Below are 16997 nucleotides of genomic sequence, written 5' to 3' on the forward strand. Positions count from 1 at the left end.
AAAGTGTACTAGAATTTTTTGTTTTTTTTTTTATGAGAAGCAACATTTACTAGAATTATTCATTCTAAATACTAAATATACATTTATGCCAAGTTCCAATAGTAATATATTTGTGAAGTCAAGAGCCTTAATTGACATCTTTCTATGCACAAAGTTCTTAGGGGTTTAAAGAAAAAAGACGAAAAATGTTCGAATTACAAAGTTAGCATATTAAAAGATGTATTTCAAAAAGACTTTCTTTAGCAATAATATTTCACTTCCTTGTTTTTCCAAAAAAAAAAAAAAAAAGTTAGCATATTGTAACTAACTCAAAGAAAAAAAGAAAAAAAAGAAAAAGAAAAGAAGAAGCAATACTTGTGAAGGTCCAAATCAAAAATTATGATTAGGACTATTGGTTACTCGTTTTGGCAGGATGAGAGATTGAGAGTGCAATATCCACCCCAACAAAAAGCACCCTGGCTCTGCCAACGTCAAAACTTGAATCTAACTATTGGTTACTCGTTTGAAACAACCAAAGACTAATTAAAAAGGCAAGTCAAGTTTCAGCAAAAAAAAAAAAAAGGCAAGTCAAGTAGCGAAAGAAGACTCACTGACTCAGCAATGTCAAGACTTGAATCTATCTAGTGGTTACACGTTTCACGTTTGGCGTTTCTAGCGAGTTCAAGACCTAACGTTTGACGTTTCTAGCGAGTACAAGACCAAAAAAAGCAAGTCTTTTTTTAAAGATAAAAAAGCAAGTCATGTGGGAAAAGAAGACTTTTTTTTTTTTGTTTTTTTGTTTTTAATGAAAACGTTAGCAGCTTTTTTGTTGATTTTTAGAACTTATAATCCCAACAGAATCTTTGAGAAGAGCCTCTTTAGCTATAATAATTAATACATGAGAAGTATGTTACAAAAGAAGATATTGAATTCAATTAGTGGTTTCATTGAAAAGAAAGTTTTATCGGAATGAGCTGTGAATCATACACGAAACATAATTGTGATTTTTTTCTAACCATTAAAAAAGAAAAGATTAAATTATAATTTGCACCCTTAAAGTTTGTAATAATTTTGATTTTATCTCCGATTTAAAGTTTTGATCCAAATTTCAAACATTACAAATTATTTGGATTTTTATTTTTTATTTTTTGTGAGAGAGTTTCAATTTATGACGTCTGCTCTTAATGATAGCTCTATATCATCAGACCAAGACACTAATCAGTTTTTGGTGTAGAAGGGGATTGAACCCCAGATCTCTTATTCAACTATCAAAGATTTTACTAGTTAAGTTAACTGGAACCCACATTTACATTTTGCATCGTAAAGTTTCAAAACTTTTTTTTTTTTTAGAATCATAAAGTTTCAAAACTTAGATCCATAAAACTATGTCATTATTTTAAGTTGAGGCGACATTTAGCAGATACCTTATCATAACACATAAATAAAATTACTTAAATCCAAACGATATATAATCACGGGTGTGGATCCAAAATTTGAAAACTTAAGGGCAAAAATTTTAATTACCCCAAATTTTAAAGATGAAAAAAAATGTGATGATGTTTAAGATGACGTATCACCCTTTCAATCATTATAGTAAAAATTTTCTATAACAACCACTCAGTTTTTGTCTTTTTTAACCACTTCACATGAATCACATACCTCTTCAGGAGTGCATGGCTCTTATATATTGTGTCGAGCAAAGAAAACCAAGAAAATAAACCTTGTAAACTCACTTGAATAGTTGGTTGATACACCAATTGGAAAATCAATGAAAGTCCTTTCAGCTCTGTTTGTATACTCTTTCTTACTCTCCTTTTTAAGAACCTCCTCTACACTAGACACCATCACTCCAAGTCAATCTATCAGAGATGGTGAGACTTTGGTTTCAGCTAGTGGAAGATATGAATTGGGATTCTTCAGCCCAGGTAGTTCGAAAAGCCGGTATGTGGGAATATGGTTCGGGGTATCTAATGACACAGTTGTGTGGGTAGCCAACAGAGAAATCCCCCTTAAAAATCGCCTTGGAGTGCTCAAGGTTACCAACAGAGGAATTCTTGTCCTCCTTGATAGCACAAATACTTCTATTTGGTCATCCAATATATCAAGAACTGCAGGGAATAAGATCAATAATCCAACTGCACAGCTCCTGGATTCAGGAAATCTTGTTGTGACAGATGGAAATAATAGTGACCCAAAGAGTTTTTTGTGGCAGAGTTTTGATCATCCAAGCGACACATTACTACCAGATATGAAGATTGGATGGGACTCAGCTAGTGGTCTAGATAGGTATTTAACAGCATGGAAGAGCCCAGAAGATCCTGCTCAAGGTGAATTTTCAGGAGTACTAGATCGTCGAGGGCTCCCACAAGTAGTTTGTATGCAGGGAGACAAAATAAAGGGTAGACCAGGGTCCTGGAATGGCCTTTATTTTACAGGGAAGCCATGGTTAAGACCGAATCCGTTGTTTAAGTATGAATTCGTGTTGAATGAGAAAGCCGTCTATTATAATTATAAGCTCCTGAATAATTCGATTTTGCTAAGGTATGTGTTAAATGTTAAAATTATGATTAAATCTACCACTTTCTAACGGTTTAAACTTTTTAGACAATTAGTAGTTTATCTTGATACTAATGTTTTTATTTATTTTTTATTGTTTAATAATTTGATAGTTACAACAAATGAGAGTATTGAATTCTCACAAACAATGTCACATTTGGGGGAGTAATTTTTAATTTTTTATAATTCAATAGTTACAACAATTTCGGTGGAATGGATTTGAATCTTGATTCTCCTTACAAAGAAAAGCAAACACAGTCACATGAGTGAGAGTGTTAAAATAATGATTAAAATATATATATATATTTTTTTTTAATCTAATACCTTAAGTATTTGCGTCAATTGCTAATTCATCAAAATGAGAAAAATATAAATAATGAGTATAAACTTCTAACTTTTGAGAAATTTTGTTTTTTGAAGGTATGTGTTAAACTCATTAGGTAATGGGCTGGCGTATAGATGGATGGCTCGCACACAAAGTTGGGATCTTTTAACTTCATACCAGTCAGATGAGTGTCAAAACTATGGCCACTGTGGTGCATATGCTAGCTGCAATATCAATGAGTCTCCTGTATGTGCATGCTTGAAAGGATTCATACCAAAATTTCCAAAAGATTGGAATTCAGCATATTGGTCTGGTGGGTGTGTTCGAGGTACTCCATTGGGGTGCAATAATGGAGACGGGTTCCTCAAGTACAAGGGGGTGAAATTGCCTGACACATCTTCTTCCTGGTTTGATAGGAACATGAATCTCAAGGAATGTGAAGAATTGTGTTTGAAAAATTGCTCATGCAGAGCATATGCAAATTTAGATATTAGGAATGGAGGTAGTGGTTGCTTGCTTTGGTTTGCTGACCTGGTTGATTTAGTTGTACTCCAAATGGGTGGGCAAGACCTTTATATACGTGTGGCCGCTTCAGAACTAGGTATCCTCTTTGCTTTTATTTTATTTTTTGAGTCATTTTATTTTTGAGTAATGCTATGAAGACAACACTTTTGACAACCATTTTTGAGCAACTAGTGATATATTTTATTGGGACTGGAATAATATTAATTTTCACCTATCGCCAAAAGTCTTGTAGCTCAACTCTCACATCTTATTATTTCCAACAAAGATATCCAAAATTCAAATCCTTCCCCTTATTATAACTATCTAATTATCAAAAAAAAAAAATGCTTTCACTTATGTCCACTACAAACAACATTTTTATTATGTTCCAATCATAATAAAATCATATTATATTATCATTTACAATATATATATTTTTTTTTTAAGTCTAATAATTGTCCCAAGAGAATGTCCTTTACATTTCCAATCTTCATATTTTCTTCTTTCTTCATGTGGCAATCTATAGGCATATTAAAATTATTTACATAATCTGCTCTCTAAGTAAGACTATTGCTGTTACCAAAGTTTCATAAAATGTCAACATTTTTTTACCATGCATCTTAGAAACTTACCATTAAAAGAAAAGAAAATTTATATGGCGTAAAATTCATAAGGCACATCATAAAGTAAAAAATATATAAACAAAAAGCAGGAAAGTTAATATGGTATATCCTACAGTAAAAATATATATTACTTTGTTGATTCTACTTTTGATCTTTCAGATCATATTGAGAAGAACAGGCACTTTGTCCAAAAATATCAAGTAATAATCATAGTCTGCAGTGCAATACTACTCACGGTAATGTTAGCATTGGGGCTGGTCACATATGTAAGGAGGATGAAACTTAGAAAGGAAGGTAATTTATAAGACATGGATCCAATTCTGATATTTTCTTTTGCATGATAAGACATGGATTCTGATAATTTGCTTTTATCAATAGAATTGTTTCCTTTATTTGTGCTCAATGACTCCGTCACTATTTCAGGAATGAATATAAGACGTCAAAATGATTATAATAATGAAGACAAAAAGGAAGATATGGAATTACCGATATTTGATCTGATAACCATATCTAATGCCACTGATAACTTTGCAAACAATAACAAGTTAGGAGAAGGTGGTTTTGGATCTGTCTACAAGGTAAATAACAACCTAACCAGTGGAACTATTTTCTTTTCCAAACATAACAAAACTTTTTTCCTTTTAGGGTACATTGCTTAGGGGGCAAGAAATAGCTGTAAAGAGACTTTCAAAGAATTCTGGACAAGGATTGAATGAGTTCAAAAATGAAGTCATATTAATTGCCAAACTTCAACACCGCAATCTTGTGAAGCTGCTCGGTTGTTGCATTCAAGAACAAGAAAAGTTGTTAATCTATGAATACATGCACAACAAAAGCTTGGACTCATTTATTTTTGGTTTGAACTTTGATCCTCATTATTGAATCAAGCACATTTATGTTTCGACATTTCATATTTTATTAAGGAATTATGTTATTGAGATTTTAGCCAGGTATATGTACTAACAACAATGGCAAAATTGACAGACCAATCGAAGAGTAGACTACTTGATTGGCGTATGCGCCATAGCATTATTGGTGGCATTGCTAGAGGGCTTCTTTACCTTCATGAAGACTCTAGATTGAGAATTATCCATAGAGATCTTAAAGCTAGCAATGTCCTACTAGATAATAATATGAACCCAAAAATTTCTGACTTTGGCCTTGCTAAAACATTTGGGAGAGATCAAACAGAGGCTGATACCAATAGAATTGTTGGAACATAGTGAGTATTCTTAAACTTCTTTTTATTAGTTTATGCTTGGAGATTTTTTTGACTTCTTTTTACTTTGCAGTGGTTATATGCCTCCTGAGTATGCCGGGTATGGACAAATCTCAGTGAAAACCGATGTTTTTAGCTTTGGAGTTTTATTATTAGAGATCGTGAGCGGGAAGAAGAACAAGGAATTGTGTAACTCTGGTCAATGTCTTAATCTTCTAGGACATGTAAGTATTAACATTGACATTTTACTTCTTTGGTGATATTAGGATATCTCCATTCAAAATGAATATATGTCATATTCCAAATTAAATATTACAAATTTGAAGGTATATTTAGTGTCACGTTACTAAAACTTTTAAATGAAAGACACTTGTACAAAAAATATTATCCATGAAATGAACACTCCATTTAAAGTGAGTATTGACAAGTGAAAATCATTCAGTCATACAGTGCTCATGTAATTCTAGTGTTCTAATAATATTTGGTTTTGGTTTTAGGCATGGAAACTATGGATTGAAGACAAGCCAATGGAGCTGATAGATGAATTCTTAGTCTTAGGTGACTCGTGCATTTTATCTGAAGTGTTACGATGCATTCATGTGGGTTTGTTATGTGTACAACAAAGACCAGAAGATAGGCCAAACATGTCATCTGTGGTTCTAATGTTAAGCAGTGACAATTCATTGCCCAATCCAAGGCAGCCAGGTTTTGTTGCAGGAAAGACTTCACTTGGAGAAGATTCTTCACCAGGAAATCTTGAAATGCCTTCAATAAATGAAGTCACCATTACAGTGTTAGAAGCAAGATAGGATATCATCACTTGAGTCTTGAGAGAAAAACGATCAGTTTAATATCTTTTGTTTAGAGAGATAAAGCCTTAACAATTTACACCGAACGATATTATGTATGGAAAAATTTATGTGTTCCTTGTGAAGTAGTGTTCATTTTCGCTAAACCTAAGTCCAATTGTAAGGATGGAATTTGACACTTTTTCTCAGTGTTAGAGTCATATATATATATATATTTTTTTTTTTAAATGGGGACTTAAGCTAAATATATCAATAATTTTTAAATCCACAAAATAACACACGTATATTATTTATATTTAAAACATGTCTTTAACATGATTTATTGTATATATTAATTTTATCTATATAGAAGAAAATTTCATCATATCAGTTTTATGTAATTCAAATTATTCAATACAATAATTTTCATTCATTAAGTCATGTGAAAGTATCCTTTAAATAATATTAATCACAGTTAATGTTCTTTGAATTACATTTTAAATCAAGGATTTTTTTTTGTTAGATAAATTAAATATTACACATTAGAATATAATATAATAGTTTTAGAAAACATAAAATGTATACAAATAAAATGATAAATACCCATTTATATACCTCACCATAGTTTTTTATAAGATATTTTTAAAAAATGAAGGATTGTCCAAAGGCAAGCCTCCTTAAAGAATTACAAGCAAACAATATGATCCAAAAAAAAATCAACAATGGAAGTACATGATGACCCCACCCCCTCGTCCCCCAATTCTAAGTACAATATCCAAACAAAGATCTCAGGAAAATTTTTTGGAAGAGAGGAAGGGAAGCTATAAGGTGAAATGGGGTTTTATTGGAAAGGTGATGGAGAAATTAGGTTTCCCTAAAAATGGATTAATCTGATTATGCATTGTATTTCTATTGTTTCCTATTCAACACTAAATAATAGGGCCACTCATGGGTGCATAATCCCCTTATATATTTTCCTATTGTGTGTAGAAGGTTTTTCTAGGCTTATTAATGAAGCTTTACAAAACCAAATTCTTTGTGGAATCTCAATATGTCGAGGATGCCTGTATTCCACTCACATATTCTTTACAAATGATAACATACTATTTTGTAGGACGAGAGGCCAAGAGTGCCAGGAGCTAAAGGAAATACTTGAGGTATATGAAGTTGCCTTGAGACAAAAGATCAACACTGATAAATCGTTGGTGTTTTTTAGTCATAACGCTCATAAGAGAAGGGGCGGGTGGAAAAGAAACTCATCAGATGGAAAGAGAAGTTATTATCCATGAGGGGAAGAGAAATCCCTATTTGAAGCAATTGCGCAGGTTGTGCCTACATACACCATGAGTTGCTTCCAATTGCAAACAGGCCCATATACACATATATAAATGCTCTTCCCACACTGCAAAATCTATGAAGGAGGGGTATTGACACTGATGGGGTATTTCCTCTGTGATGAAGACGTTGAATCTATGACTCATGCACTTTTTCATTGTATCGCTCCGAATGTGGCTCTAAAAGAATTTTCTCAAAAGTTTAAGTTATTGGAATATATGGTAAATTTAATCATTTAACCACACACTTATAACACTCCCCCTCACAACTGTGGATAAGACAATGATCGAGTTTATGACCTCCTACTCTAATACCATGTTAAAATACTAATTTTTCTAAAAGTTTAAACTATTAGAATATGGTAAATTTAAACACACACTTATAACACGTGCACACGAGTTAGTGCAACAACTTAAAAGTCCTTAGGGAACATGCAAATCTAGAAGGGCACTAAACCACCATGCTTCACCTCTTACAACAAGATAGTTATAGATTTATTGTAATATGTTATCTGTATAGAGAGAAAATATATCATGTATTCGCTACATGTAACCTCCCCCTTTTGACCCAAAAAAAAAAACCTCCCCTTTATAGTAGGTGGGTCCAATGATATAATTTTTGCTTTGTTTGGGCTTCTTTATTGTACTTATTTGGTTTTCAATTTGGAATGAAAATCACTGGTTTGTAATTAAAAAGAAAAAAGAAAAAGAAAAAAAGAAGAAGAAAGAATATGATTATTATTTAATTGAAATTTAGGAGGGGAGGGAAAGACCAAATCGTGTCTAATCACTAATGACCAAAGACGGTTGAAAGGCCTGAACCAAAGTCAAATCCGAGAAAACTCCAAAGACTAAAGAGACTTCTGAACAGTAATTACATGTCCTCAATCAGTGGTTTTAAAACTTTTATTTATCAGAAGGAAACAAAAAAAAAAAAGTTGTTGTGATAGTCTTGTGAACGTCAGGCAAAAGCAATCAATTAGAAAATATTTTATGGTATGACATATATAATGCCCGATTACCAAAAAAAAAAAAACATATATAATGCCCCGTTATATGGGTGGATCTCATAAGCGTGAAATTCATCCAATTAGGTGTATCACACGTATTTAAGGCCTCTCACAAATGGGGATAAGGTGAACCCCATAAACATGAGACACACTCTCCTACAAGGGAGCACTATATATATCATTACATATCAATTAGTTGTTTTATTTAGCAAAAGAAAGGAACATTTTTTATATATATAATTGTTCAGATTGAAATTATAAAATCAAATTTCAGTAATACTTGTGAAGGTTCCAATCAATAAGGAATTATGATTAGGTCTGGGTGGTTTTGCAGGATGAGAGTGCAATATCGAACCCCAACAACAAACACACTTGAATCTAACTATTGGTTACTGTTATGCTCGTTTGTTGCGGGCAAAGACTCATTAAAAAAGCAAGTCAGGTAAGAAAAGAAGACTCGCCAATGTCGAAACCTGAATCTAAAAATGGTTACCGGTGCTTAAAATAATAATAAATAAATAAGAATAGAAGAAAAAAAAATTATTGTTTGCTAGTTTGTGGCGAGCAAAGACTTAAAAAAGCAAGTTAGGTAGGAAAGGAACCAAAGAAGACTTTTTTTTCTTCGTTTCTTTTTGTGAAAACAATAGCAGCTTTATTGATTGAAACTTATCTAAATGTAGGGTAAGAGAAATGGTCCTCCATCCATATCCAAACAGAATCTCTCAACAGAGCCACTTTAGCTATAATACATGAGAAAGCATGTTACAAAAGAAGACTATTATTGCGTTCAATTAGTGGTTTCATTGAATAGAAAGTTTTATGGGAATGTGCTGTGGATCATACACGAAACATGATTCTGGTTTTTTTTTAATATATATAAAAAAAAAAAATTCAACTTAAATTATAATTTGCACCCTTAAAGTTTGGGATAATTAATTTTGATTTTATCCCATAAACATTTTTAAAATTTAGATTTATATTTCTAATGTTATATATCGTTTGGATTTAAATCCTTCCATCAATGCACTATAATGAGTTGTTCATTAAATACCAACTAAGCTCAAAACAATGTTGTGTCATTTTTTCATTCAAAATTATGTTGTTTTAAATTTTTAATCACTAGTTTGCAATTTCAACACTTAAAGTATGGGGTAATTTAATTTTGCATCTGAAAATTTTAAAATATAGATCCATATAATTATGTCATTTTAAGTTGAGGTAGCACTTAACGGCACAATATCATAGCGCGTGGATAAAATTACTTAAATTCAAATGATATGTAATATTACGGGTGAATATCAACATTTTGAAACTTTAAGGGCAAAAATCTAAATTACCCAAAATTTGAAAGGTGAAAAAGTGTTGTTTACAAGATATATCACCCTATCAATCATTATATGTACAATTTTCTTTTCTTCTCTTTTTGAAAATCTTTCCATTGGTTTTGGGAAACACATCAACTACATCTATTTTTAAAGAACAGCCCCTTAGTTTTTGTCTTTTTAACTGCTTCACATACCTCTTCAGGAGTGCATGGCTCTTATATGTTGTGTGGGCAAAGAAAACCGAGAGAATAAGCCCTGTAATCTCACTTCAATAGTTGGTTGATACCCCAATTGGAAAATCAATGAAAGCCTTTTCGGCTCTGTTTGTTTACTCCTTACTCTCCTTCTTAAGAACCTCCACTACACTAGACACCATCACTCCAAGTCAATCTATCAGAGATGGTGAGACTTTGGTTTCAGCTGGTGGAAGCTTTGAATTGGGATTCTTCAGCCCAGGTAGTTCGAAAAGCCGATATGTGGGAATATGGTTTGGGGTATCTAATGACACTGTTGTATGGGTAGCCAACAGAGAAACCCCACTTGAAAATCTCGATGGAGTGTTCAAGGTTACCAACAAGGGAATTCTTGTCCTTCTTGATAGCACAAATACTACTATTTGGTCATCCAATACATCAAGAACTGCAGGGAATAGTATCAACAATCCAACTGCACGGTTATTGGATTCAGGAAATCTTGTTGTGAATGATGGAAACACTGAGAGTCTTTTGTGGCAGAGTTTTGATTATCCTAGCGACACATTACTACCAGAAATGAAGATTGGATGGGATTTAGTTAGTGGTCTAGATAGGAATTTAACATCTTGGAAGGGCGCAGAAGATCCTGCTCAAAGTGAAATTTCAGAAGGGTTAGATCGTGGAGGGCTCCCACAATTAGTTGATATGGAGGGAGACAATATAAATGTTAGACCAGGGTCTAGGAATGGCCTTTATTTTACTGGGATGCCATGGTTAAGACTGAATCCGTTGTTCAAGTATGAATTCGTGATGAATGAGAAAGAGGTCTATTATCATTATAAAGTCCTAAACAATTCTATTTTCGTGAGGTATGTGTTAAATGTTAGTATTATGATTAAATTTGTCATTTTCTTAAAAGTTTAAGTTTTTGAGATAATTAGTAATTTATCGTTGCATTATAGTATCAATGTTTTAATTCTTTATTATTGCTTTATAATTTGATAATTACAACAAATAAGATTATTAAACATTGGTTCTCCTTATAAAGGATAATAGACAATGTTGCATGAGGGAGAGTATTTTTTATTTATTATTATTAATTTCTTATATTTCGTTATTACAATAATTTGAGGAGAATAGCTTTGAATCCTGATTCTCTCTATAAATAAGAGCAAACAATTTCACCTAACAGGGTGTTGAAATAATGATTAAATTATTAGATACACTATTTTCTAATAACTTATTTTAGAACAATTGGTAATTTGTCAGAATGATAAAAATACCTATTATGAGTATAAACTTCTTACTTCTTAGCAATTTTGTTTTCTCAAGGTATGTGTTAAACCCATCAGGCATTGGGCAAGGGTTAAAATGGACGGATCACACCAAAAGTTGGGAGCCAGTAACTACATCCCAGTCAGATGAGTGTGCGAATTATGCACACTGTGGTGCATATGCTAGCTGCAATATCAATAAGTCTCCTGTATGTGCATGCTTGAAAGGATTTATGCCAAAATCTCCAACAGACTGGAATTTAGCAGATTGGTCTGGTGGATGTGTTCGAGGGACTCCACTAGATTGCAATGACGAAGATGGGTTCCTCAACTACAAGGGTGTGAAATTGCCTGACACATCTTCTTCCTGGTTTGATAGGAACATGAGTCTCAAGGAATGTGAAAATTTGTGTTTGAAAAACTGCTCATGCAGAGCATATTCAAATTTAGATATTAGGAATGGAGGAAGTGGTTGCTTGCTTTGGTTTGCTGACTTGGTTGATTTAGTAGTACTCCAAATGGATGGGCAAGACCTCTATATTCGTGTGGCCGCTTCAGTACTGGGTATCCTCTTTGCTTTTACTTTATTTTTGAGTCATTTTATTTTCAAGTAATGCTACGAAGGCAACACTTTTGACAACTTGTTTTAACAACTGTTGATATATTTTGTTGTGATTGGAATAACATTAGTTTTCACATATATCGCCAAAAACCTTGTAGCTTAACAGGCATTTTTTAGTGTTTCCAATGAAAACTTCCCTAGTTCAAATCTCATTTCCACGTTTTAACTATCAAATTATCAAATAAATGAATTAATTAAAAAAAAATTCAACTTTGTCCACCACATACAATTAACATTTTTAATGTCATATAATGGTGCCAAGTGAATGCCCTTCATGTTTCCAATCATCATAATTTCTTCTTTCTTATTGTGGCACACTATAGGCGTATTAAAATTATTTACGCAATTTGCACTAAGTAAAACTTTATTATTGTTACCAAAAGTTACGTAAAATGTCAAACAAGTTTTGCCAGGCATCTTAGAAACTTACCAGTAAAAGAAAAGAGAAATATATATGGCACATCATAAAGTAAAAAATACAAAACAAAAGGGAGGAAAATTAATATGGCATATCATATAGTAAGAAATATAAGTTTGTTGACACTACTTTTGATCTTTCAGATCATATTGGGAAGAACAGGCACTTTGGCCAAAAATATCAAGTAATAATCATAGTCTGTAGTGCAATACTACTCATGGTAATGCTAGTACTGGGGCTGGTCTTTTATGTAAGGAGGATGAAACTTAGAAAGGAAGGTAATTTACAAGACATGGATTCTGATAATTTCTTATGCATGATAATAGATATTTAGCTAATTAAGTAATTTGAATATGAAGTCTTTAAACTACCTTAGATAAGTTAATCAACAATTTGCTTTTAACAATAGAATTGTTGAAGTTATTTGTGCTCAATGATTCCCTCACTATTTCAGGATTGGATATAAGATGCCAAAATGATTATAACAATGAAGATTGGAAGGAAGATATGGAGTTACCAATATTTGATCTACTAACCATATCTAATGCCACTAATAACTTTGCAAGCAGCAACAAGTTAGGAGAAGGTGGCTTTGGATCTGTATACAAGGTAAATAAGAACCTAACCAGTACTGAACTATTTTCTTTTCCTAACTTGATTGAACTTTTTACCTTTTAGGGTACATTGCTTGGGGGGCAAGAAATAGCTGTAAAGAGACTTTCAAAGAATTCTGGACAAGGATTCAATGAGTTCAAAAATGAAGTTATATTAATTGCCAAACTTCAACACCGCAACCTTGTGAAGCTGCTTGGTTGTTGCATTCAAGAAAATGAAAAATTGTTAATCTATGAATACATGCACAACAAAAGCTTGGACTCATTTATTTTTGGTTTGAACTTTGATCCTTATTACTGAATCAAGCACATTCATGTTTAGCCATTTATCTTTTATTAACGAATTATGTTGTTGACATTTTAGCTAGGTATGTACTAACAACTTGAAAATCTACAGACCAAACAAAGAGCAAACTGCTTGATTGGCGTATGCGCCACAACATTATCAATGGCATTGCTAGAGGACTTCTTTACCTTCATGAAGACTCTAGATTGAGAATTATCCATAGAGATCTCAAAGCTAGCAATATCCTACTAGATAATAACATGACCCCAAAAATTTCTGACTTTGGCCTTGCTAAAATGTTTGGGGGAGATCAAACGGAGGCTGATACTAATAGAATTGTTGGAACATAGTGAGTATTCTTAAACATCATTTATAGTTTATGCATGGAGATTTTTTGACTTCTTTTTACTTTTACAGTGGTTATATGCCTCCTGAGTATGCTGGGTATGGGCAAGTCTCAGTGAAAACCGATGTTTTTAGCTTTGGAGTTTTATTACTAGAGATTGTGTGCGGGAAGAAGAACAAGGAATTCTATAACTCTAGCCAGTGCCTCAATCTTCTGGGACATGTAAGTATTAATATTGACATTCCACTATTTTAGTGATGTTAGGATATCTCCATTTGAAGTTGATACATTTTACACTTTTAGATTAAATATTATAAATTTAAAAGCAGTTATTAAAACTTTTAAATGACATACACTTATACAAAAAATATTATCCGTGAAATGAACTCTCTGTTTTAAGTGAGCATTGACATGTGAAATCATTCGATCATACAATGCGCATGTAATTCTAGCATTCCAACAATATCTGGTTTTTGTTTTAGGCATGGAGACTATGGATTGAAGATAGGCCAACAGAACTGATAGATGAATTCTTAATCTTAGGTGACTCGTGCATTTTATCTGAAGTGTTACGATGCATTCATGTGGGTTTGTTATGTGTGCAACAAAGACCAAAAGATAGGCCAAACATGTCATCCGTGGTTCTAATGTTAAGCAGTGACAATTCATTGCCAAATCCAAGGGAGCCAGGTTATTATACAGAAAAGGCTCTCGTTGGAAAAGATCATTCATCAAGAAAGCTTGAGAATCCTTCAAGTTCAACAAATGAAATCACCTTTACAATGTTAGAAGCGAGGTAGGGTATCATCACTTGAGACTCGACAGCAAAAAGGAGTGACTGGAAAAGAAAGTTGCAAGGTGCTGCTACTCACATGTATGGAAAAATTCATCCAACTGGGCTTTGGGCCTGTTGGATGTTACTTTCTTGTTTCCAAGCAACTCTACAAGAGGCCATATTTGGGCTTTTCTCTTCTCTCATAACATTTGGGCGATTCTTCTGCCATTTTCTCACTCGTGCACTTCTTCATAGGGGATTCTTGGGCCCTGTTTCTTACCAGGCTTTGGGCTTTGGACCAACTTTCAAAAATGGTATCAACAAAAAGTATACCTTACATGTAGCCTCTCTCTCTCTCGTTCCAAACGGGTCTAATGGTAGAATTTTCCCTTTGTTTGGGTTTCTTTGTTCTAGTTCTTTGGTTTTCAATTTGGAATAAAAATCACCGTTTGGAATTTAAGAAAAGAAAAAAAGAAAAAAAATTAAAGGAATACGACTATCAGTCTATTACTATTTGATAGAAATTTAGGAGGGATGGGAAATACCAAATCGTGTCTAATGCGCAAAGACCTGAACCAAAGTCAAATCCGAGAAAACTCCAAAGACTAAAGAGTCTTCCGAACATCAAGTATGTGCCATTGATTAGTGGTTTTATGACTTTTATTTAGCAAAAGAAAAGAAAAAATTGTTAGGAGTCATGTGAACGTCGAGCACAAACCATAAATTAGAAAATGTTATATGATGTGATATATATATATATATATATATTTAGAAACTGTTATATGATGTGATATATATAATGCCCACCTCCTCCATATGGGTGGGTATCACAAACATGGGACTTATTCCTATAATTATCAGGCGTATTAGGCATAATTATGGCCTCCCTCACATGGGAATAAGATGAACCTCACAAGCATGAGACCTATCCCTGTGAAGGAGCACTATATATACCATTACACATCAATTAGTTGTTTTATTTAGCAAAAGAAAAGAACATCTTCTTTGTACTTTTTTAGATTAAAATTCCTCCCTCCTTCTCCATCACCTATGTCTTCTGTCTTCTGTCTTCAGTCAATATTATCTCAAAAAAAAAAAAAAAAAAGTGGTCTAAAATACCACATCGGTTAGCTAGTGAGTGAGTTTTCGGTTTGTAAGTGCTAGTGTTGCAAGTTTTGTCTTTCCACTCCCTCTGTCCCCATCCTCTACGTCTTATGTCTTCTGTTTATATTATCTCCACACGCACACGCACACACACACAAACACACAAAAAAATCCAAATACTAAACATACATTTATGTCAAGTACATTCCAATAGTAATACTTGTGATTTGTGAAGGTTGCCATTAGTAATTATGATTAGGACTAGGTGGTTTTGGCAGGATGCATGAGAGTGCAATATCCACCCACAACCAAAAACAACCTAGCTCTACCAACATCGGAACTTGAATTTAACTATTGTTTTCTTATTAGTAATGAGCAAAGACTTATTAAAAGGGAAATGTTAATAAATACAGTAAAGATATCAGTTTAAGAATTATTTTTATAAAAAAAATTTATGAAAAAAGAAAAAATAACTAACTTTTTGGAAAATTTTTTATATTTTCCATAAAAGTGGAATTAAAACTTTTTAAAAATATTTTATTAACAAATTTTCTAAGGATACCTGGACTCAATAAATAAATAAATACTAATGGCTACTCATTTGTGGCGAGAAAAGACTTGAAACAAGAAGTCAGGTAGGAAAAGAACTCTTTTTTCTTCTTTTTATGAAAACGACAGCTAATCTGAATTTATGGTATAAGAAATGTCGTCCACCCATATCCTAACAGAAACTCTCTAGAGAGCCTCTTTAGCTATAGTACATGAGAAGCACGGTTACAACAGAAGACTCTTAATAGTCTTATTACGTTCAATTAGTGGTTTCATTGAAAAAAGAGTTTTATGGGAAATGAGCTATGGTTCACACATAAAACATGAATGTGATTTTTAATTTTATACAATAATAATAACAAATAATAATAATAATAAATCTAATCATATAAAAAAGAAGGGACTAAATTATAATTTGCACCTTTAAAATTTGGAATAATTCTGAATTTATCCCATAAAGTTTTAAAATTGAACTTGTATTCTTAACGTTACATATAGTTTGGATTAAAGTCCTACCATCAATGTGCTATAATAAGTTGTCGGTTAAGTATCAACTAAGCTCAAAACAACGTTGTTTTTTTGTTCAAAACTACATTGTTTTAAATTTTTAATTCGTAGTTTGCAATTTACACTCTTAAAGTTTGAGGTAATTTTGATTTCATACCCTAAAATTTCAAATTTTAAATCCATGGAACTATGTCATTTTAAGTTGAGATAGCACTTAATGAACACTTTATCAAGGCAAATTGATAGAATTACTTAAATCCGAATTATATATAATATTACAGGTGTAGATCCAAATTTGGAAACTTTAAGGCAAAAATCTAATTACCCCAATTTATTAAGATGAAAAAAAAAGTGTTGTTTCAGAGGACATATCACCCTTTCAATCGTTATATTTACAATTTTCTTTTCCTCTCTTTTTGAGACTCTTTCCACTGGTTTGAGGGAAACGTACAAATCAATTACATCTATTTTTCCAGAACAATCACTCAGTTTTTGTCTTTTTATCTGCTTCACATACCTCTGCATGCAGGAGTGCATGGCTCTTAAATGTTGTGCCGGACAAAGAAAACCAAGAAAATAAGCCCTCTAAACTCACTTGAATTATGAATAGTTGGTCGATACACCAATTGGAAAATCAATGAAACT

At 32.6% G+C, this 16997-nt stretch overlaps 1 protein-coding gene across 1 annotated transcript; it reads left to right on the top strand.

The window, feature by feature from the left end:
• Nucleotides 1-1664: 1664 nt before the first annotated feature.
• LOC115974015 lies at nt 1665-14488 on the top strand. The gene is made up of 16 exons (XM_031094243.1): nt 1665-2520; nt 2956-3461; nt 4147-4281; nt 4411-4565; nt 4633-4843; nt 4972-5209; nt 5280-5430; nt 5704-6006; nt 9939-10726; nt 11190-11695; nt 12315-12449; nt 12626-12780; nt 12850-13060; nt 13183-13420; nt 13489-13639; nt 13900-14488. The coding sequence occupies exons 1-16, from the start codon at nt 1748-1750 to the stop codon at nt 14215-14217; spliced, it is 4974 nt and encodes a 1657-aa protein (XP_030950103.1). The 5' UTR covers nt 1665-1747; the 3' UTR covers nt 14218-14488.
• Nucleotides 14489-16997: the final 2509 nt, after the last annotated feature.

Source organism: Quercus lobata, chromosome 2 (assembly GCF_001633185.2).
Source record: "Quercus lobata isolate SW786 chromosome 2, ValleyOak3.0 Primary Assembly, whole genome shotgun sequence".
Taxonomy (NCBI): Eukaryota; Viridiplantae; Streptophyta; class Magnoliopsida; order Fagales; family Fagaceae; genus Quercus; species Quercus lobata.